This window comes from Papaver somniferum, chromosome 4, assembly GCF_003573695.1.
Source record: "Papaver somniferum cultivar HN1 chromosome 4, ASM357369v1, whole genome shotgun sequence".
Classification (NCBI taxonomy): domain Eukaryota; kingdom Viridiplantae; phylum Streptophyta; class Magnoliopsida; order Ranunculales; family Papaveraceae; genus Papaver; species Papaver somniferum.
In genome coordinates this window covers 143,405,902-143,429,882 of record NC_039361.1, presented here as the reverse complement: position 1 = coordinate 143,429,882, position 23,981 = coordinate 143,405,902, and the positions used below count along the sequence as shown (strand labels likewise).

General features: G+C 35.9%; 1 protein-coding gene and 1 long non-coding RNA gene across 10 annotated transcripts; both read left to right on the top strand.

Moving 5' to 3' along the window:
- The first annotated feature begins 11,433 nt into the window (after positions 1 to 11,433).
- Positions 11,434 to 14,684, top strand: LOC113271442 (ankyrin repeat domain-containing protein 2A-like). Of its 3 annotated transcripts, none has more exons than XM_026521302.1 (9): positions 11,434 to 11,574; positions 11,877 to 11,933; positions 12,050 to 12,162; positions 12,904 to 13,113; positions 13,215 to 13,363; positions 13,501 to 13,669; positions 13,811 to 13,903; positions 14,124 to 14,263; positions 14,352 to 14,684. In XM_026521302.1, exons 2-9 carry the CDS (start codon positions 11,894 to 11,896, stop codon positions 14,449 to 14,451), a joined length of 1,014 nt encoding a protein of 337 aa, XP_026377087.1. In that variant the 5' UTR covers positions 11,434 to 11,574; positions 11,877 to 11,893; the 3' UTR covers positions 14,452 to 14,684. The 3 variants fall into 3 exon arrangements, with proteins under 3 accessions (XP_026377087.1, XP_026377086.1, XP_026377088.1); XM_026521301.1 differs by having other exon boundaries at positions 11,529 to 11,675; XM_026521303.1 differs by lacking the exon at positions 11,434 to 11,574 and adding an exon at positions 11,617 to 11,718.
- A 3,024-nt stretch (positions 14,685 to 17,708) lies between these two features.
- On the top strand, positions 17,709 to 22,137 carry LOC113271441. 7 transcript variants are annotated; one of them, XR_003322148.1, is made up of 4 exons: positions 17,709 to 19,261; positions 19,404 to 19,630; positions 19,836 to 20,529; positions 21,744 to 22,137. It is a non-coding gene; the product is annotated as an uncharacterized LOC113271441 (long non-coding RNA). The 7 variants fall into 7 exon arrangements; XR_003322149.1 differs by lacking the exon at positions 21,744 to 22,137 and having other exon boundaries at positions 17,712 to 19,261; positions 19,836 to 20,340; positions 20,433 to 21,591; XR_003322153.1 differs by lacking the exon at positions 21,744 to 22,137 and having other exon boundaries at positions 17,712 to 18,548; positions 18,763 to 19,261; positions 19,836 to 21,589.
- The last annotated feature ends 1,844 nt before the right edge of the window (positions 22,138 to 23,981 follow it).

Below are 23,981 nucleotides of genomic sequence, written 5' to 3'. Positions count from 1 at the left end.
GGTTGTGCGTTGAATCAATCAATTGGGAAATCCAACCTTTGGTTGATGATTGAAATTGATTGATCCTTAAACATTGGTCTTTGGTACTGTTCAAGTTTACTCCTATAATATTCAATCAGGCTCGCAGATTTCTATTTGTTGATTGCGGATTGAAATAAGAGTTAGAGATATAAAACTCTTGGATATACTTTTCTCTAGATTGAGTCTGACTGTCTAGTTGATTCTCTAGAAAGTATATTAGAGTAAGTCCTCTCAGATTGCCAAACAAATTGTTGGGTGTGGTTGTTAGACCCCCGTATTTTTACAATGTTTTTAGATTTATTTATTTAAATTCTAAAATTATTTGGAAGATGATTTTGCAGTATTAATCTTTATTGGTTTTATATATTGCAAATAATGTTATGGGATATGTGTGTTTACGTCCGTGAACTATGATTGTCCCATATATGTCAAAAGTTAAGTCTATTGTGTCATTATGAAAATATTGACGGAAAATAGAATGAACTTTTGAATTATGTGTTAAAGATTAAGTCTATGGTATCATTATGCAAATATTGATGAAAATAGAATGAATCTTTCAATATGACGCAGTATTGATCTTTTCCTGATCCATTTCTATGTGAAAATATTGTATGGCTCCGTAAGTTTTCTTATGTTGAGCATTTCCGATTAAATTAATCATTGAGGTTCCTTTGTGGTTAATTTAATTGAGTTTTCTGGATACAAATTCATGTTTCATGTGATTTTTAATGTCCAAAGAAATCTTTCTTTTCTTGTAAAAGTAAGGTCGCTTTTGTTGTTCTTTCGGGAATGAAATATTATGGGGGAGAGTTCTTAATTGAACTTGTGCTTAATTGCCAAATCTTTGTGGGGAGCATGCCTGTGGAATATTGTAGGAGTTACTTGTATCTTTATAAACTCCTTGATGAATACAGTAAGTTTCGACTATGTGAAATCATCGAAACAAAGTTGATATGTTCTCTTTTAGTCATGAAGTATCTCTTTGAGAATTTCATTATGATCCCGCTAGTTTTCGTACCTTTACCAATTTATACTGACAAAAAGGGGGAGAATTATTTTATAATTCACACTACATATACATATGGTTTACGGATCATTATGTAAGGGGGAATGGTTTTCATTGTGAGATGAAGTATTGACTAAGGGGGAGTGATACATATCACCATAGTATTATTGTCAAAGTTGTGATACAATTGAACTTTGATGTTGTGTAAACTATGACACTGTAACAATATGAAAACAATCTTGTTGATTATTGTTATGGCTACGGATCTTCAACAACTATGATGCTGAGTTGAACACTTTTAGAATCACTGGACTACTTGGAGTGACTAAGAATTCAAAGATTGTTGAAGAACCAAGGAAATCAAGCATTTCGATGAGAAGCTACAAAGTTTATTTATTTTGTAATCCATATGTATTGATAGTTTTGTCACTAAAATTGACAAAGGGGGAGTTTTTTAGAGCACTGCTCGGCCGAAGTCGCAACCGTTGTTATCTCAAGCTTGTTTGTCAAGTTTAGTTGTCAAAACTATAAGTCTTGATTTCTAGTCTACTTATAGCTATGTCTCGGATTAGGATAAAATGTGTAGTTGAGCTATAGACTTCACGGCGTTCATCGACTGAAGACAAAGAACTACTAATGGGAGATTATGGAACTTCATCAACAAAAGGTATGTGGAGACTTGCACTTATCTGTCACTCAGAAGTATATTCTATTATATATCTTATTGAGACAAAGTCGTACAGATATATAGACTTTACATTATACACATTTAATATTTCGAGCTGATTTTAACTCGCTTATATCTTTCTCGAAATATTTGTTGGAAAGTTTTTTGCTTTAACCGCGTTCATCATTATTCTTGATGAAAGTCAAAAGATGATCATGTGAAAATCACCTGGTAACATCTTACATGATTTGTGTGAGACAGTCATCTGATGTAGGCCAGAATGTTTCGTATTGATCATTCGATCACTTGAAAATTGCTTATAAGCTAATAATTTGTGTGAGACATCTATTGTCGTCTTCTAAGAATGTTTGAATCAATCTGATTTTGCTTCAATTGTGTCGTGTATACTTCTATGAGAATATAAACAATTGAACAACTCTATGAGTAACACAATTAGATTCATTTGATTATAAATTAATCTAGAAGTGTTAAGATGAACAAGGTTAAGAGAAAAGTGTTTATATAACTAACTTCGGTTGATTGTTATTGAGCCAACTCAATATACACGTTTAGCACGGTACGCATATCTAAATGAAGGTATATCTCATTTGTGTGTAACAAGCTAAGGAACATGTAACTACGGAAAGATATTAGCTTGAATCTTGAATCAGGTTTCATCTAACGATGAATATTGATTGCTTTGTTCCAAATATATCAAAGCCCGATTTGAAGACTATATAAGGGAAAACTTTATCAACCGGGAAACCTAATCCCCACACCTCTTGTGTGATACTAGTTGCGACTATAGTCAATTCTCCTTTAACCTAGGTTTTTTCTAAAACTATTATAGGTTAACGACTTAAAGACTTCATTGGGATTCTGAAGCCAAACCCAACTATTTTCTCTATAGCTGCGTGTTCTGATCTTACTTTGTTCTATCGTATTGAATATTATATTCTCTAAGATTTGCTCGAGATTTATCTCCGATAGCTAAGATATAAAAGGTAGTCACAAAGCTCTTCGTATCATTCTTTATGATTCCATGATAACTTATTCTACTACCATATAGTTAAGTTATTGTGAGGTGATGATATTTTTAGGCTGTTCTTCGGGAATATAAGACCGAATTATCAATTGGTTCATGTTCACATTGGTTTATCAATAGTCGGAACAAAATTTCGTAGGTATTTCTGGGGGAAACAGATTTATTTATCAAAATAGACTTCTATGGGAGACAGATTTGTTTATCAAGTCTTCGACTTTGGGTCGTCGCAACTCTTGGTTGTGGGTGAGATCAACTAAGGGAATCAAGTGCGCAGAGTCCTGCTGGGATTCATAGGCGTAAGAAACGCGACTGTACCTTAATCAGTGTGAGATTGGTTGAGGCTCAACTGCATTCCACTTTGAATTTAACTTGTAGTAGGCTAGAGTTTGTAGCGGCTTAATACAGTGTGGTGTTCAAATATGGACTAGGTCCCTGGGTTTTTCTGTATTTGCGGTTTCCTCATTAACACAACTTTTGGTATCTGTGTTATTTTTTTTCCGCATTATATTTTCTATATAATTGAAATATCACAGGTTGTGCGTAGTTCAATCAATTGGTAAATCTAACCTTTGGTTGTTGATTGAAATTGATTGACACTTGAACATTGGTCTTTGATACCGTTCAAGTTGTTTCTCATAATAATCAGGCTTGCGGATTTCTATCTGTTTGATTTGCTGATTACATTGAGAAACATAGATATAACTCTTGGATATATTTTCCTTGATTGATCTAAATTTCTAGTTGATTCTCTTGTGGAATAAAATTAGAGTCCATACAGATTGCCTAAACGAAATATTGGGTGTGGTTGTTAGACCCCCACTTTTTCAGCTTCTTGATCCCACAAAAGTCTTTAAACGAGCGGTCGTAAGAGATTTCGCCTAAGTAGGAAACTTTCCTCTCTGAATAGATGGCTCCACAGAAACAACAAGAAATGAAGTTTTCCTGGCTCTTAGGATAATTTGAAAGAAATGCAAACTTAGGTATTTATAGACCAAGGATGTTTGGACACCAAGGAGTTTCCAAAATCGAAAATATTCTCAAGATATGCAATGAATGCCCAAATTCGGTTTTCCTAATTTCAATAAATGTTGGTCCAATATTTTCCGAAATCTCTCATTGAAAATCTCCAATTAGTAAATGCACATTACTAATTTTTAGTCTCCAGAGTTATGCATTAATTGCTGGTAATTAAAGCATATAAAACCAAAAACCTTAATTAAAAAATTCTTAATTTATTTCGGCATAGGATCACCTTGAGTACCAAGGAATATCTTTGAACAAAATGATAAGAGTTATTGCTCGTGTTTAAAGTAAATTGACATCTTTACACTGCAAATCCTTATTCCGCATCTACATGGATTTGCATCTTAGAATCAGTTATACCACACTTCCAAACAAGTTTAGCATTTGTTCTACCAGACTTCCAACTACTATATGATTGGTCATACCAAGTCACAATGGTTAGTTATGATCGGTCCTACCAAGTCACATACATGAGTTTGGATTGGTTATACCAATCACTAGGATCAGTTATACCTGTGCATGGTATCTACTTGTGATCGGTCATACTAGTCACTAGGATCGGTTATACCAATTACAAGGATCGGTCACACAATCACTTATGATTGGTCACACCAATTACAAGGATCGATTATACCATCTCATGGTGATTAGTTAGAATCAGTTACACCAATTACCAGGATCGGTCATACGAAATCATAAGTATATGCATTGTGATCGGTTATCCCAAGGTACATAAACGGAGTTAAGATCGGTTCTACCAATTCACACATATTGGTCATTGAAGAATATACAATGAATAGCCGGACCAATAAACCTATTGATTTCCCTTTCGATTCATGAAAGAAGTTCATGAGTGTACTTCTTTAAACAAATGTAAAACATTGTTTCCTAGGGTAAAATCTTTACCATACACCCATACACATAATCATAAAACTATATACAAGATTATGTCGATGTCATATATATGAAGTTCAAAAGATAAGCGTTATACTTCATAGTCTAATTCCTTAATACCGTGATCATATTATTATGATCATGTCTCTCTACTAGAGTATAATATACAATATACACAGCTTCACATGTTATGTTTTCAATGTAGCACGACTTGAAAGATACGTTAGAATTTGAAACATGTTCAAGTCAATAATACTAACTTCAGGTGGAAGGATGATGTCGTCATTGTAGTCCTTACTTCTTCTCAATCTTCAGGTATTCAGAGTAATACTTGTATGTCTCAACATTCTTAAACTTTCTAGTCAAACCTAAACGAAGTTGACTCCAGTATTTTATCAAGTGACTTTATATGAGTTTTGATATTAAAATATGACAACCAAACTTGACATACCAATGCTTGGTGAGTTCAACCGAGCCATGCTCTAACAAGTCGGTTCATTTTATTTCTTACTGACCTATTTTGTAGGAATAATCACCCCAAATTCTTTTCTCGTCGGTCCTAATAAAACTCCAAATTATATAATTTCATCTTCTCAAATTTAATGAGGATTGTTAATAAATAAAAAATCCATTTTCTTAAAAAAGAAAAGAAGACGTCACAATTTACCTATGCAATTTTCCTCAATTGGTGGAGATAGATAGAAATAGAGAGAGAAGGAGCGGGAAAACCGCTCTACCTGGAGAGAAAAAATTTCACGGTTTCAATGGGATCTCAAGGAATGAAGATGGAGGAAAGGAGGAGATGCGGATTCATTGCTTGGATCTAATGTTCAAACGTTATTGCGGGATGGTTTGTTGAAGTTCTGGAAGAAGCAAGAAGCTCTTCATGTGAGAAAATAAGATGGCCAAAGCGAGAAGGAGAATCCTCTTATCTTTGCGAGGTGAGGAGTAATGAAGTAAGAACATACTTAAGGTTTTCAAGGGTTCAAAGGGGTGATGGAGCAAAATCACATGCACTCTGTATACCTTGTGTGGAGGTGTGTTACTACTGTTCAATTCTATGTAAAGAGATTCGGAGACTTCTAAAGGAGAACAACTTTCACCAAAACAATTCATCAACCTTTACCAAAAAGTTCTGATTTTCATTCCTTGGTGCCAACAGATTCATCTCAGAAGAGAACCTTTTTAGGTTATATTAGGGTTGAAGGCAATGTCAACTGGAAGAGGGTTGATATGGAGATCCGCACTCAGATGGAATGGGATTCATTCTTATATTTGGAGATTATTGATGTGCACTCTGCAAAGGTAGAGGTGGAGAATGAGTACTGGCTCGATTTGTGGAGGCCTAGGAAGTTGTTGTTATATTACTCATTAATTCATTTATCACAATTTTGTGATATGCCCGCGGATGTGAAGACTACAACAGGAAAAAAAAATTCGGCCAAGGAGAATATTATACCAATCCAAGCTATGATAAAGTTGGGAAAGTGGCTGAAGATCCGTGGGATTCCTCACAGATTTTGGTCCTATAAGCTATTCAGATCCATTGGAGAATCATTGGGAGGGATCATGGATATTGATACCAGCACTTTGCGGGTAGAAAATACCAGTTTTTTCAGAATCTCAGTCAAATGAGATTTTCTATGATACCGACGATTCTTATAGTTGAAGACGGAGACTAGAGATGGGTCGTTTTAATTGAATGAGACTATAATTTTAGTCATAAATTTAAGCCATCATTAGAGGAGTTTAGTAGACTGGTAACAGAGATTGATAAGATTATTTCGAATTCAAAATCTATTATTCCCGCTTTTTCAGGGATTAGATCAGTGCGGGTATCAGATTGATCTCTGACGGGTCGGATCAGGATTTTCGTGTTTTGAATAATAGGTCGGCATAAAATTCACCAATTTCTGAGAACAACTCGAGACTTCAAGATGGTTTTATTTCAGGAAGAGATAACCAGGAGGTTGGCCAGCCTTTATGATACTCAGGGTTTGGTTGTTGGAAGGAATAATCGAACTTCTGAGAATGGGTGAATAATTCTGTGTTTGAGAATAATGGAGGAGAGTTTTGTTCACAAAACAGGATTATTCCCTCTACTGCTAATAAATTTCACTTGCTGGATGTTGGTGGATGTGAAGGAGATGTTCCCACTATCTCTAGATTGGAATTATTTGACAATGTCCTGGCTGCTGAAGCGACTGGATCACAAAATATGGTTGGATATAGTGATGACGTTCCCAAGCAGATGTTTGCCAATCTAATTCAGTTATCCATGATATTGCTTCTCTTAGAAGTGTTAGGCCCGGTGGAGGGGAGGCTGGCATTTCTGGCATTAAGAAAATCAGTTTGGATATGTGTGACAATCAAGGTTTTAAATCCTCAGATTTATCTGACGACCTATAAATTGTTATGCATGAAGGAGTGGTGGAAGAGAGTGTTCAGCTTGCGATATCTGTGACGGAGCCTTTACTTATTCAGATGCCTCAGTCTGGTAGTCTGTTTAATATTGTGGAGGACCAAATATTTATCAGATTAGGAGACATCCAAGGTACGAATATATATAGACTCAAACGAAGTAATTTTTTCTACTTCTAAGCTGGTTGTTGAGCTTTGATGCAAACTGGGTGGCACCTCTTTGAAGGATGATAAGTAAGCTAAAGAGGTTATTGATGAAATTCTGTTGAAGCATAGGGACAGATATAAAGCCGTTGCTGATGGTAAACTGGTACAGGACAATTGTGATTCTCACGCTTCAATTAACTCCAAGGAGACAGAAGGGGAGATGGAGGAATTTAATTCCAGGGAGAATATAGTTTCTGATGGGTTCTAAAATCATTAACTGGAACATCAGGGGACTAAATGCTTATGATAAACAAATTGCCGTGAAATATTTGATTGCAGCATATAGATGTTTAATTTGTATAATCCAATAGACTAAAATTCCATCTTTTTGTTCTTGGTTCATCAGGCAGTTATGGTTTGATTCTGATTTTGGCTATGAATTTATACCTTCTCAAGGAATTGCAGGCAACAGCGGTGGCTTACTCTCTATTTGGGATAACTCAAGGTTAGAACTGCTAGATAAGCGAATGGGGTTAAATTCTATTTCATGTCTTTTCAGATTTAGATGTATTGGTTTTAAGTTCATCATGACAAATGCATACTCTCCGTGTGATTACAACATGAGATAATTATTATGGAATGATTTATCTGAAGTGAGAAGTTGGTCTGCAGAGGCTTGGTGTTTTGCTGGGGATCTAAACTCAGTAAGAAGTGATGCGTAGAGAAACAAGGGGGGTGGTGACACAAGGAATATGGCTTTCCTTAATGATTTTATCTTTGACCAAGAGTTGGTTGATCTTCCATTAAATGGTGGTGCTTATACTTGGAGCAACAAGCATGACGATCCGCTGCTATGTAGGTTGGATAGGTTTCTTTTGTGTACGACCATTGAGATAAAATTCAGTAATGCAACACAAACTGCACTAGTAAGAACAATTTCGGATCATAGTTCCTTACTGATGGAGATGACTACTAGAGTTGGAAGCAATTCTAGTTTTCGAATTGAGAATCACTGGCTAAACCATCCAGATTTTGTGAAGCTTGTGGGTACTTGGTGGGAGGCAATGGATTTTAGAGGTACTCCTGGATATGTTCTTTTCATAAAGCTGCAAAACTTGAAATATTTATAAGGAATTGGAGCAGATCAACTTTTGGCAATGTTAAAAGGAAGGAGGAAGATCTGACAGAGAAAGTTAAGGCTTTAAACTTAGCTGAGGAGAATGCTGCTCTTTCTACCTCTCAGCTGGAAGAGAGAGAGCAGACTTGTTGACGAGGTTGAATGGAGTTAAGGTCACAAGAGCTAGAATGGCATTCCAAAGGGCGAAGGTGAATGGGTTTAGATACGCAGTATTTTCATAAGATTGTGAATGAAAAAAGAAAACAAAACATCACTAAGTTGGAGATCGAAGGGGTGGATGTTTTTGATCAAGATTTTATTAAAAGGGGGATACAATGGTATTACTCTGGCATCTTTACAACTTCTAATTATGTTTCTCCCTCTTATGATAATATGAAGTTCAAGAAAATAGACGAAACCCAAAAATGTTTGTTGGAGAGACCTTTTGAGGAGGAGGAAGTGGTTGGTGCCAGGAAGAGATGTGGTGCAAATAAAGCACCAGGACCCGATGGCTATAATCTGGAGTTTTACAAGGCGTGTTGGATCATTTTGAAGAATGATGTGATGGTGAATATTAATGAGTTTTACTATAAAGGAAAGATCGACTGAAGACTGAACATGACATTTTCAAAACTCATTCCTAAAAAAGAAGACTCATCTACGGTAAAGGATTTTAGACCGTTAAGTAACAGCTTTTATAAGATACTTTCAAAAGTTCTTACGGAAAGGCAAAAACTGGTTATGCCTGGTCTGATCAAATGCATAGGGTGCTTTCATTCATAACAAGAAGATTTTGGACGGTATCCTAATCGCCAGTGAGTGCATTTACAGTAGGTTAAGGCAAAGGCAGCCGGGAATTCTTTGTAAGGTGGATATGGAAAAGACCTTCGATAATGTGAGTTGGCCGTCACTTTTCTCAATTTTAAGTAAAAATAGTTTCGGTGAGAAGTGAATTCAATGGATTAGGTGGTGTGTAAAAGTGGGTCAATTCTCTATCTTGGTTAATGGAGAAGCTGCAGAAAGAGTAAAGCCAACAAAAGGTATTCGGCAAGGTGATCCCCTGTCACCTTTCTTTTTTCTTCTGGTGGTTGAAGTATTATCCATTATGCTTAATCATGAAGTTTAGCATAACAGAATAGAGGGTTTACAAATAGTGGAGGGTGGATCAAGAGTTTCCCATCTAGAGTTTGCAGATGATACCGTAATATTCTTAAATGCTACAAAGGAGGAGGCAAGAAGGTTACTTATTATTTTGATAATGTTTCAAGTGCTCACAGGTCTTAAACTAAACTTGGAGAAAAGCTTCATGACTAGTATAGGTGTAGACGATCTTATTCAGGACTTGGCACTAGAGTTGGGATGCAGGACTGAGTCACTTCCTATTACATATTTAGGAATGCCAATTGAGCTGGCAGAAGAAACGCTGTGATATGGGAAATTGTGATTCAAAGGATGTAAAAGAAGTTGGCGCCTTGGAAGAGAAAATACTTGAATAAAGCCAGAAGGGTGGTGTTGATTATAAGTACCTTGGAAAGTCTAGCGGTTTACTTTATGTCTTTGTATCATATGCCGGTTTCTGTTGAGAAGCGCTTGAATACGATCATGAGAAAGTTTTTATGGGGAGAAGATGAAAATAATTGGAAGATGAGCTTGATCTCTTGGAAGAGGGTGTGTAAGTCAAAGAAGAAAGGTGGATTGGGTATTCGAAATTTAAGACTGTTAACAGATCTTTGTTGGCGAAATGGCATGGTAGGTATTGTAAGGAAACAACAGCTTGGTGGAGGAAGTTAATGTGCGAATAATCAAAGGCTGATGAGTCTGGTTTGCTCCCTTTACAAGTTAATGAGTCAATCGGGAGAAGCATGTGGTATGATATTTTGAAAGCTAGTGAAGACTTTTTTGATGTTGTTTATGTAGAGGTGAATAATGGAAGTTCTGTAAGATTTTGGTAAGACTGGTGGCTCGAGAAAAAGGCGTTAAAAGATAAGTACCCAAAGTTATTCAGAATTAGCAAACAAAAGAATCTTACAGTGGCAAGTATGAAAGAAGGTGGATGGAATTTTAGGTTTACAAGGGACATAAATCCAGCTGACAGGATCGATTTATTGGAGATTAAGCACGACTTAAAAGCTGTTTCTTTGGTCCCAGATGTAGAGGATGGTATCAACGGTGACTGCAAGACAAAAGCTATTTGTTCGACGCTTGCAGATTTCGATCCAGATTGGGAGTGTTATTTTATTGCTTCAAGCAAGTTACCTCTGCCAAAGGTGATGTTTATGTTTTGGGCTTCGCTTCATTATGCCATTCCAACAAGAAGTGTGCTACAAGATAGAAGAGTGGTCATACAACCAAATCTGTGTTTATTCTATAACTCTTCGGTGGAGACGATTGATCACTTATTTTTGCAGTGCAGCTGGGCAAGGTTTTATGGGATTTATTTATATTTTATATTTTCTATGCGGATGAACTGGGTTATGCCAAACGATCTCAAAACACTAATTTAAACCGAAAGACGTTTTTCAATTCAAAGAGGAAAAAAATAGTTTGGCATTTGATGCCTTTCTTTATTTGCTGGGAGTTGTGGCTGGATAGAAACGGAAGAGGAGTGCATGGAGGTAGAACTAGAGATAAAGACCAATCGGCGCATGCTGTGAAGATGGATATTCATCCGTGGAACTCAAACACATAGATTTTCAAAGGATTTGTATATAAGCCAAGTAATCCATCATCGGGAGAACGTTATGAACATGTGATTTTCACTTTTCTGATTTCATGATTGCTATAAAGACCTCAGGACATAACTTTGTAAATACCCTTTTCTTTTTCTCAAAAAAAATTTTACCTATGCAGTTAGGGTAGGTCGCGGAATGACAGATGCTTCGTTGGCTCAAGGGAGGTATCCGCATCTTTACAACAAGACGAGAGCCAGCCATACATTATAATTTTCTTTGATAAGCCAAACAAGTGTAAAGATAAGACTTGAAAAATGGGCCACATCCATTCACCAAAACCATACCCCCACCCATTACGCATCTGTAAGTAGTACCGGTAAATAAATACAAATACACTCGTATTCCTTGGCTGCACTGCCTTGTTTGGGGGGTTAAAACTTGGAAAATAAAAATAAAAGTAAAAAAAAGAAGAAGATAGAGAAAGAATCTTGATCAGAGATATACCCAAAGCGGAGCCTAAGCCTGCCAAACAGCCAAAGCAAGATTTTAATATAGAGGGTGGTAGGGTTTTCTAAACTTCTTCTTCTTCTTTCTTGTTGTGTACTAGGTCCCCCTTTTCTTTCATCTTCTCCTTCAAATCTTCAACACCTTTTCTAAATCTTGTAAGTCTACCAGATTTCAACAATTTTGATTCTCTAGGGTTTGGTAATCTTGTTTTTGCTCAGTCAATCAAATTTTTTTTTCTTTTTTTGGGATCTGATATTGGTTTGTAGAGTGTATAATTTGATTCTTTAATAATTGAATTGAATTATTATTGTTAATATTTACATTAAATCCCTCTTTTCTTTTTCTCGTATCTGCAGTTTGTTCTTCTTCGTCCATGGCGTCTAATTCTCAGAAAGATAACACCGATACTACTGGTAATTAATCATCCTACTTAAGAAAATATCGTTAACATCCAATTATTTTTGTGTTTTTATTCAATTATTGAAGAATAATCGTATTGAATCCATTTTTTTTCTTAAAATTTGATTAGAGAAATCAGTTGTACCGGAGAACAACAACGATAATGAAACATCCTCTGCTGAGGCTGGAGCTGGATTTCCTGGCAACCCTTTTGATCTGTCTGCTATGTCTAGCCTTCTTAATGTATATTTCTACTCTTTTACCAATTGCTTAGTAGGATTTCAAATTTCAAACGCATTTTGTTACATAACAAGTTAATCTTGAATTCTTTTGGAGCTTATGGAGTGGTAACTTGGAGCAGTTGCAAATCCACTGAGTCTGAGTCTGTCTATTATTCACGTATATGATTATGGTTTCAAACAGCTGCAGTATGTCATATTATGGTTTCAAACAGCTGCAGTATGTCATTTGTTGTCTTCCACAAGTAGTCAGTTTATCCCTAATATTAAGAACTAACTCTCCAGTGATAATCGTTTTGAAACAAATTCTAGTAACTACTCTCCGCACGAGAGTTATTAACCTATTTACAAATGGGAGATGTTAGTGACTTGAGGTGTAAACGTATATGAGGTAGAAATATGTCCCCTTGGAGTCTGTATGCCTGAAACACATGTTATTAGCTGTCATAGTAAGACACCTGGATCTGTAGCTTAGGAGGTGTAATTGTAAGAGATCTGGAGGTGCACGTTAGTAGGACTTGTCGCAAAAGGTCCTGGATGGTTTATTGCAGCACCAAAGGCTTGTTTGCGCCGGATCTGTATATGGCCTTATCCCATAGCACTCGCTCGTTTTGCTAAGTTCTAGATGGGTTTTACGTTGATCATTTTCTAGATTTTGTAAGAAGCTATTGGTCTTTTTTCTCACTGATGTACTTTTACTTGCTCCTTCATGTTTAGCTTAATGTTTCATGTTGGCTGACCGCAGGACCCAAGTATAAAGGAATTAGCTGAGCAGATAGCCAAAGATCCTGCTTTCAACCAAATGGCGGAGCAGCTCCAAAAGAGTGTTCATGGTGCCGGCGATGAGGGTGTTCCTCAGTTTGATACACAACAGTATTACACGACCATGCAGCAGGTTATGCAAAATCCTCAATTCATGACTATGGCTGAGCGCCTCGGTAATGCTTTAATACAGGTACCTACCAGCCATCTTTTGTTTTGTATAATTTGGAACATGGAGTTCTCTGTTGTATGAAAGAATGTTATTTAAGTAAATTGCATCGTTATTCATCATAGGATCCATCTACATCCTCCATATTGGAGAACTTGACAAATCCTGTGCGGAAAGAAGAACTTGAAGAAAGAATGTCGAAAATCAAGGATGATCCGTCTTTGAAACATATTATAGACGAGATTGAGAGTGGCGGTCCAGCTGCAATGATGAGGTCAGTAATTTTAGTTTTGTCTGCATTTAGTTTCTGCTAAACTTGATTTGTACTTTCACGTTTTAAAAAAACAATATGGTTATTGGTAATCTTTTTTTCTCTGTTTAATTTAGTTTGATTTGCTTACTTTTTTATAGGTACTGGAATGATCCTGAGGTTCTACAGAAGTTAGGGCAGGCTATGGGTCTTGGAGCGGATGCTGCCAATTCAGCCCCACTCGATACACCAGCTGATGACGCAGAAGATGAAACTGCCAATGAGGACGAGTCGGTTGTTCACCACACTGCCAGTGTTGGTGATGTTGAGGTAATTTACAGTTGTCTCCTTCCATTCCATCTCAGGTTGGGATTGGACAATTTAATGCCCAGTGATTTTAGGTTTTGCCTGTTGCTTACGCATTACTTCTAGGCATTCAGTGTTGTTTATCACGGACGTTCAATGTGATAGGGTTTGAAGAATGCACTTGCATCTGGATCTGATAAAGATGAAGAAGATTCTGAGGGTAGGACAGCCTTGCATTTTGCATGCGGATATGGTGAGGTATGTTGATCTCATGAGACAGGGCGTTTACTATTGCTCTTTCGTGGATATGTTACTTCTTGTCTGACAAAAGACAGTTATAAGTTCATGTTCAGTGAAATCTCTAACAAGATATCATCCAGTTTCTCCAGTAATGGATATGTTGTGTCTTGTCTGATAAAAGACACTTATAAGCTCCTGTCCAGTGAAGTAAGGTAACCCGCTTGATGTTTTCTACCAGGTGAAGTGTGCTCAGGTCCTGCTCGAAGCTGGAGCAGCAGTGGATGCTTTGGATAAGAACAAAAATACTGCCCTTCATTATGCTGCTGGTTATGGAAGGAAGGAGTGTGTAGCACTCCTATTGGATAATGGCGCTGCCGTGTAAGCTTAATCTGCCTTTTTGAGTGTCCCATGAGTGTGTTTCGAACCAGCTCATTAATTTTGTGTTTCCATTTTTTACTTTTTTCAGCACTCTCCAGAACTTAGATGGCAAGACACCAATTGATGTTGCCAAGCTGAACAACCAGCAGGATGTCCTGAAGCTGCTGGAAAAGGATGCATTTGTTTAAACATCGTTGTTGGTAGTACCTCTTAAATACCTTCTTGTGGTGAAATGAACCATTATACTTTTGATCACACAGTGAAATGGTTGTCATTGCTCTTCCATCTGTTCATTTCTACTTTTTACTGTTAATTTATTTGTTTTCTTGCTGCTTTAGTTGTGTGAACCTTACTTTTCTATTTAATGACACTTCACTGGAGCTGGGATATTGCTATAGGGTAATGCTGTGTCCAGATTTGTTATTATTGCCCTCAATCTTGATTCAGTGAGGCTAGGGGCTACACTAATTCTGTGTATTGTAGCTTTCCTGATTCTGCTTACTTGGTTCGTAGTTGGTTGTGTAGCAAGAGATAGAAGCTTTTGCCGTTGGATAGAACTATTTTTTTTTTCTTTCCTTATCTATGAATTTTGATTTTCAAATTTAATCATATTTCATGTTATGTGTTGAATTAGGCATAAATAAATCCTACTTGTATAAGGCTTACTCTAATGACCAAAGAGTTAGCCTAAAGGGTTATCAAAAACAAAACAAAATAAAATTGTATAGCGGTTTTCCTTCAAAAGACCAACAGCCATCTAATGTGGGAGCTGGAAGATCATTCCTAGCATTAAATCTATCTACTGAAATTTTTAGAGCAATACAAGTTGGTGGGATATTGTCCCAATTAACAGTACAATCAAAAGATTTTGTCCTTTTGGCTACGTTTCCCGCTATCCAATTGACAGTTCTAGGAACAAAAATTCTAGGAACAAAAAAGGAAAATCCGATAAAATACAGGTAGGATCCAGCCATCCTATTAGAGTGTCCACAGTGGGAAAGTAAACCCAAATATTTGGTCTTTTGAACAGACGTAGTGGAACGTACTATCGATCAAATTTTGATCAACGACTAAAACCCAGAGTATATTTGGTCTGGGACCAAGACTAAACCCAGATATAGTCGAGCATTGATATACTTCACGCCCCACCACCAGGCGGACATATAGTGCACGTCCCACATCAGACGTTGGTATAGTCTACGCCCCACACCAGGCGTTGGTATAGTTTACGCTCCACATGGGGCGTACGTAAAGTCTACGCCCCATTTTCTTTTTTTTTTTTAATTATTTTGTATGGGGCGGGCATTATACCCCCGCCCCATTCTTTGTTTTCAAAATCATTTTAGTGGGGCGGGCTTTATACCTCCGCCCCACTTCTTTCCTTTTTTTTTTTTTTTAGTGCACGTCCCAATCAGGCGTTGGTATAGTCTACGCCCCACACCAGGCCAACGTATAATGTACGTCTGACCAAATTTAGTCTTTCCACCGTAGCGTCACACACCATACTAAACCCAAAATTTGATCTTTTTTTCCCTCTTTGGTCTTTGGTTATACTCGCACCACTGCAGTTGCTCTTAGCCCCTCAATCAAAAGAGTAATTCTTAACAGACCGACCAAAAAAAACAATGAAAAAACGGCCTCTCACAGAATTTTAGAATTTGTGGGCTCAAGTGGACCCCACCCTGTGGGAGTTTAGCAGGGGCCCTGCTTTGTGTGAGGCGTTTTTTTTTCCGTTGTTTTCTTCTCGATCTGTTAATACTTTTCGCAATCAAAATGACTTGACTCTGACATGAAGTAGAAGAGGTCTTCGGTTACAAGTAATCAAAAAGGTTTTTACAATGTCCTTTAATACTGAAATTTGATAAGTTCTTCTCATTTGCCCATGTTGTTGCTTGCAACACTCCTACTGCTTCTGTCTCTTCTGGTTCAGCTGCTGAGGATGGTCATGCTCTTCCTTTTTCTAACTCACCTGCATCATTTCCTAAATTTAGTGCATAACCAGATGACTTGTCATGCGTTAAGCAAGCTGCATCTACATTTATTTTATGATGGTTCTTAGCAAGAAATTTCCAGATTTCTTCAACAATCGGCTACTTATGAGGTGTAATCTTCTTGGGTCTGTCACCATTGTTGTGCCGACATTGTACATGTGTCTGAATTTCTATGGATAGTTGAATAAGTGATTCCCCCCTGAAATGCTCTATTGCATCTTTCTTTTTGGATAAATCACATTTTTTTCAGAACTAATTCTAATGAAATTTTGGTACCAGGTGAGTCTAGTCAATCTTTACAGATGTCAATCAATTTGACCGAAGCATTAAACTGAAATTAGACTTGATTGGGGTTAAGGGCCCAAACCTGCTTTGCAAAGGGACAGTGAAACAAAATGCGTTATGTTGTTTCATTTTCATCACATCCGAATGTACAACAAGGAGATATATCTCTAATTATCCCTAATATAGTCTATAGTTTGTGGACATGGCATTTTGTAGACATTTCCAAGCGAAATTTTTCATTCTCTGGGACATGTCTAACCCCCATACATCCTTCAAGGATTGATCATGCATATTTAAGTTATTTGCATTCATTCTTGGTTAATTCAGTTTGCTATACAAAGATTTAGCTGTGAATTCACTAGATGCAGTCAGAAGCCATCTTAAAGTGTCAGGTTTCAGCTTGTTTTTCATGAGATAAAAATGCATTGATCTTACAAAATCTAAGTGAAATACGATTATGAAACATAGAGTGAATCCTATAAACGTTCCACTTTTTAGTAAATCGATCTAAAATATAAGCTATAAGTGTTAAAGTGTTGTTGTTTTTTCGGGATTCTGCCAAAGTGTGTTCAAGATTAGGCACCCATTTACCCTCCCAAATTTTGGTATTATTCCCGTCTCCAACCTCCCATGTACTGTACTTTTCTACTAGTTTGATCCCTTTACTAATGCATTTCCAGACCCAAGAACAACTGGAAAGACTTTTGTTCTGAAAACTGATTTTTTCCTGATATATGTATCCTTAAGATTAGTCCCTATAAAGACTTTGGCTTTTTAATCAGTCTCCACGCCACTTTGGCTATCATGGCCAAGTTAGTTTTATGGGCATCTCAGAAGCCGAGACCTTCTTTATGTAAAGGTTTGCTCAGATAGATCCAATCCTTGAGGTAATAACCTTTAGTATTTGGTTCTTTTCCCCACCAAAAATTCCTTTGCTTAGCGTTGATTTTTTTTGGAATCTCAAAACATCCCATTTGAAAAGTGTGCATACTAGACACAACTGATTTATTTAATATGATTTTACTTGGTTGTGTGCATACTAGACACGACTGATTTATTTAATATGATTTTTCTTGGTTGTGATATTGTTTTGCTATTCCAACTTTAGATTCTTTTTCCCGTTTTTTCTATAATAATTTCAAAGATATTATCTTGGATTTGTTTATGAAAATAGGGGCTCATAAGTAAGAGTCTTTTAGATCTATCTTTTTTTGTTTTAAGTAATCTAGACATTATCTTTTAGTATTTTGGGTGAATCTTTTTATTAAAGAAAAGACCAGACTTGTCGAAATTTATGAGCTGATCAGAGGCTTTAATAAAGATATTTATGATTTTTAGAAGGTTATTACATCCATTTAAGTCAGCCTTGCCAAATAGTAAGCAGTCATCTGAAGAAAAAAAAAAAAAGTGAGATGGGTTCATTTTTTGGTGAAAGTTTCACTCCATGTAACAGTTTGTTATGTTCTCAATTTAGGAGAAGTCGAGAAAACAAATTCCATGCGTATGATGAAAATACCCGGGGATAAAGGATCCCCTTATATAAGACCCCTTGAATAATTGAAAGAATCACCAGGGGAGTCATTCAGAAGAACAACTATATAGGTAGTGGAGATGCATTGCCTAATCTATCTTACAAAAACAAATGGTTTTTTTGCCAAATCCGATGGTTTTTAATTGCCCTTTCTCAGCAATCGGTGGTTCATATTACTTTCAAAATGTTGGAAAGTGAAGGAGATGAATCGTGGTTGAAATTGCATCCTTCTTCCACGCCCTCATCCACCATCCCAGATTCAATGTCTTAATTTCTTCTCCTTTAATTTCCATCAGTTACTCCTAGGGTTTTCATGCGTAACGGGATGACAACCATGATTCTCTTTAATTCAAACCAGAATAATGCGTTACTCATTAACAACATCGTATCAATCGTTCTACATAAAACCTCTAAAAGTTATCTTGCACGGGGTTCCAGTGCTTTCCAGTCTCCTTTTTCTTTATCAAGATCTGTTCATGTAAGTTTTTATGTGATTTTTCTAGGGAAATCTCTATGTTTTTAATATTGTTGTTACTATCCTATTAACCCAGCTCTAAGTTTAGGGTTTAAAATTACCTGCTGATTTTTGTTCTTTGTTTTTTGTTTATACATCATCACTGGAAAATTGATTTCAAAGTCATAATCACTTGAAAATTAATTATCCATCATTTAATTGTTGTGAATTTTCAAAGATTAGATATTATACGAACCACTTAGTTGATCAAATAATGTTGATGCCCGCATCAAGGGGATGAACTGCATGGTGTTGGATCAAAGAAGCTCATCTGAAACTCGATCGATCTGTTGCTACTTGCTACACGCTGGTGGAAATGAGGTTAATTGCGATTTGTTTTTCATCTATATAGTGGTAGGTCCCTTAAGAACTTGGGCAGAAAATTTTGAAGTGACTAATCATCACTAAAGGGTTGCAAAAAGTTTGAAATCCAGTATGTAGCGAACCTACCTTAAAATAAATCTTATAGATCGGTATATTCACTATATGTATCTCGAAATATATTGAATATAAAGTTGTCTAATTATAACATAAAATTGCATCTGTTCTTGATTTGCAGCTCAAAAAGAATTGGTTATTCGAGCATCAAGGAACAATGTTCAGTTTTGGGTAACAAGTCTCAACAAGGGTAGCACCATGTTATATATGAGTCGTCAGGAGGCCAACTACTTTGAATTGTAAGTTCTCTTATATACCTTGGCTCTTTTATCTTTTATGTACTTGGAAATGAGATCTTTGGTTGTAGTAAGGAGGCTTTGCTGAGCCAATGAAAACTCCTTCTTAGGATTTGCTTTTGTGACTTTTTTTTTTTGATTGCAGAGATGATGGTGTTGATAACGAGTCATAATTGCATCACAATTTAGGACTCCTCTTCAGGTTGTTTTTTTAGGACTCCTCGCTCTTTAACTTTTATGCAACAAAATTAAAAGATGACGAATTGAGCAGACGACATGTACAAAGTGAGTTATTTCTCCTAGCAAGACTTCTCTGCCAACCAATTTCAAATCCAATTGTGGCTTTGCTTGAAGTGGTTGTTGTATCTTGAGGTACACATATATAATTAATTGCTGAAATAGTCATTCACGCTTATTAGTTAGTATTCCAACTATATCTTCTGTACTCTGCTTCAAGTGTTGGAAAATTTGATACAAATCGCAATTAACCTTAGTTTTACTATCATTAGACTTCATGGATTTCGTAACTGATGTCGCAAAAAAAATTTGTCTAAGTTATAACGTTTTTTTTTCTCAGGATCTAATGAAGAGAAAGAAATAATTGGAATCGAAAAGTTCGTGTCAATTAGTTGTTCAAATGTTGTCGTCACTAAAGTTAGTTGATAATCAGTTTCATCAATATATTTTCGAGTACTTAACGCCGTTTTCTCGCTTCTTTAAAATAGAGAAGAAGAACTCCGTCGTGTTACAAAGGTAACATTAGGAGGAATATATTGCAGGTATACTGCATTCTTCGCCAACTTCAATTAGGTCAAGGTAGTTCTCATAGTTGTATCACTATGTTGTACATGGTGCACCAAATTTTGATTGTATGGGCACTGAAAAGTCAATTATCTTGATATTTGTGGTGTCTGTTATTGGAGTTTGGTCAGGTTGGATATCTAGAGCGTGCCATTTATAGTTCACTGTTATGTAGTGATCACCTTCTTGCACGAACCACTCATGGTAAAACATTAATAATGGGTGTCATTAATAATTAGATGAACTTCATCAACAACACTTGGTGATCCAGTCTCCATTTGGTAAATGATTGTGATTTCTGGGATTTCAGAAAGTAAAAGATCTCCTTTCTATTCCTTTTATCTTGAAAGTGATTGGTTGGTTCTGTATCTAGGCCTACAAGTTCAAGACTCTGATGATAAGAAGTTCTTGGTTGACACTATTTTTTCATTAGAAGAAGGCGATAACTCTACTCTACTTTGCTTGCTTGAGTATGTATACACTTCATTCACTCTCATTCACAAGATTTGATTCATTTTATATTTGCCTCCAATACTTTTTGTGGTTTTAGTTTAACATATATGGTTTTGGCCTTATGGGTTTAGCATCTGTGATGTTACAGTTTTCGCCAAGTATGTGATTGACTATGTGTTTATATGATCTCTGAGAATCCTGACCTTGCAAATGAATTTTCAGGGAGTTTTGTTCTTACCTGTGGTTGTGGATTGACTTTCATTTTGCAGTTGTCAAATTAACGCATTTTGCAATAGCTATATGTAGGGTTGTTGAGTTTTATGCTCAAGAATTTTGTGATTTTAGGATTTATTAGCCATAGGGCAGGCTACAACCGCTACCTTTGTATGTAACACAATCTAAAGAAGCACGTATATGGGATCTGAGGTGTGGAAGGCCAATATAGTTTTTTACTCCTGGCAATCGAATTTTAACCTTAGATCCAGATGAGGTTAGTTTTGTTCTTCAAGCCCGTTGCTGATCTTCTAGCACCAATATACGATTTTGAAGTGCAAATGTAGCCAAGGATTTTGGGGTTTTAAGTACCAACTGTTTTGAGCATGAGTCAAATATCATAGGAGATGTTAAATTTTAATTTACTTGTTCCATTTAACTCATAGAGCAGAATATGTGATATATCTAGCTAGGAAAGTCCTTGGCCTTGGTTAAGCAGAATCTTCTATAACTTTCACTCTGTTGAGCTTCTATCATTTATAGTAATTCTTTCATGTTAGGTGACCAATTTGATAATTATGATGACCATAGTTGTGAGCAGAGTTATGGAGTCTCAGAGAGCCTAGGTCATGATCATTCTATATTATCAAGATTCGTCCTTTTTTTTTCTTTTTTTTTTGCTTTTAAGCCCATTCCTTGATATAAGTATTGCAGATACAGAGACACAAAAGTATTATAGTATACCCTGAAGTGTTTCATGAAGAAACAATTCCACTCTGATATTTTTTGTATTTGGGAAGCTACTCATTTTTTCTCACTGCAAAGTTGTACCAGCAAATTTTTGGTCTGAGCCCAATTTTTTACCCTTTTTTTTTTTTTTTTGGTAATTGAAGTGCTAACTTCATAGTTGAACGTGCAGTTATGTACATGAATGCATATTAGATTATGAAATCCTCGCACCACATTAGTATTTATTTATTTACGTTCTCTAACATACACATATGTTACATGAGTGCAGTTAGATATTATTGTGACAAACAACTACCAGATGCACAAAAGAGCCAGTGCAACTAAGAGAATTTGAAATAAAAGGAAGATTTGTTAATCAATACGGTTCGAACTAATTGATCCGGTCCCTTGGGTTTTCTGCAACTAAGATGAAAGAATTCGGTTATTGAATCAATATATTTCGGTGCATCCACATGGGATATAATATCATACGTGCTAAATATTACGAACTTTGGTATTTAGGCTATATGGTGAATTGAATTTTCTTACCTGATGCATACAAAAAGTATTACTATCGGTGTACTAGCAGACAGAAGAATTGGAGTTTCCAACCCATATGCAGAAAGAAAATATGAAAATTCTGCAAACTGTGAGAGATGAAACTGCATTCCGGTTAGTTTTCCCCAGAGTCATAAACTGATAAGTGGAATGTATACCTTTTTCTTAAGATTAGTTGATCTGATGTCCAAAAGTCAGATGGATAATTTTGGGTATGATAGAGTATGGTTGGTTCTTGCAATAATAACAATAATTGGGCAACATAATACCTCCGTCCCGTAGAAAATACTATCTTTCAGCGTTTAATTTGGATATTTTTAGGAAAAAATAAAGAATACCCAGCAAAAAAATGAAGAAGGGAACATTACCCTGTCGAACGAGTTAACAACTTCTCATTTTACACGCAAACACAATCCCGGGACGTCACCACACGGGTCATATTCTAGTTAGAATATAGAATTGGTTATTGAAACCAAAGGATCGCATGGCTTAAAGGAAAAAGTCTCAATTAATCCTGTCACAGACTTTGGACATATCTATTTTCACTGCCAAATCTCAATTTCTGGCTTTTTTCTTTTTGAAAGTATGGATAATCTCGTGAGCTATAATGATGTTGTCTGAAATTTTTCCAGAGGATAGAAAAGCGGTTTGGAAAGGAGATACGATTTTATCCAGAAATAGTTTAATTTTATTAGCTAATAACTGGCTATGATTTTGTAAGTAGTATTACATAATTCTATTTGGTCTAAACTGACTAGGTTTTTTTTGGATGTTTTTGCTTTAGGAATAGAAAAAAAGGAAAAGACTATTGAGTTCAGGATGCATTATTCAATTTTTGGAAAATCTTGGATTTTGCAGTTACTTGATCCCCTACAGTGTCCCAATTTTATTTAAAGAAACTTGCGGGAAAGCAATCAGGCCCTGGCAACTTATTAAGTTTCATTTTTTTAGGAACTTATAATATCTCAGTTTTAGAAAAAGTGAATAGTTTTTCTCATCAGAAATGACAACTTCAATATTATTAAAAAACAATTGATGATTAGAGTTATCAACAGAGTCTGCAGTAAAAAGGTTTTGGAAATATTTTGTAAGCAATACATGGATTTCCTTTCTATCATTTTTTTTTTGTTTGTCATTTTCGCTTTTAAGGCATTTTATTGTATTCCATTTTCTCCTTCGAAGAGTGACTGTATGGAAATATTTTGTATTTTTTTTATCCCAAAGCCACTTTGTTTTCCCTAGATATTTTTTTTGCTATTTCTTCCCGGGTATCATATAATTTTTTCTTGAATTTTATTTTCTATATAAGGTTGAAAACTTACATTGTATTTTAGGTTCTCTAATTGTTTTAAGGTTTTTTTTTTAATTTGTTTTTAAGGAAGACCAAAGATATTTTTTCAATCCAGTAGTTGAACTCCCAGATAGTGGAGATTTTGAACAAGAGAATCTGCTGGATTCTCCACATAAGTGTTTTGCCAAGACTCTTAATTTAATTATTTGGAAACATGATTGTTCTTTTTCACCATGTGTGGTGTTCCGTGGAATTTGAAAGTCCATTCTAATTGTTCATAACCGTAGTCTAAGTATAATGAGATATGACTATGATCAGATCCCATATTATGTTAGTTTAGCCCTAAAAAATTGAAGATTCCAATTTGCATTAGTAAATACTCTGTCTGATCTTTATTGTATGTTTGTAGAACCTTTCCCGTGGCTATTCCAAGTCAACTCATATTCTGAAAACCCTAAACCAAAAAGCCACTTTCTCTTTGCAGAATATTGCAATAGTAAGTGTTACCATTCTTATAAAAGGAAGGCCCTCTAGTTTCTCTGAATAGTTAGAGATCATGTTTAAATCTCCTAATGAAATCCATGGCAATTTATGTTTGTCGACCTGTTATGCTATTTCTTCTATAAAATTCCAAGCTATGTTTTTATTCCTTGGATATGGAGTACCATAAAAGCATGC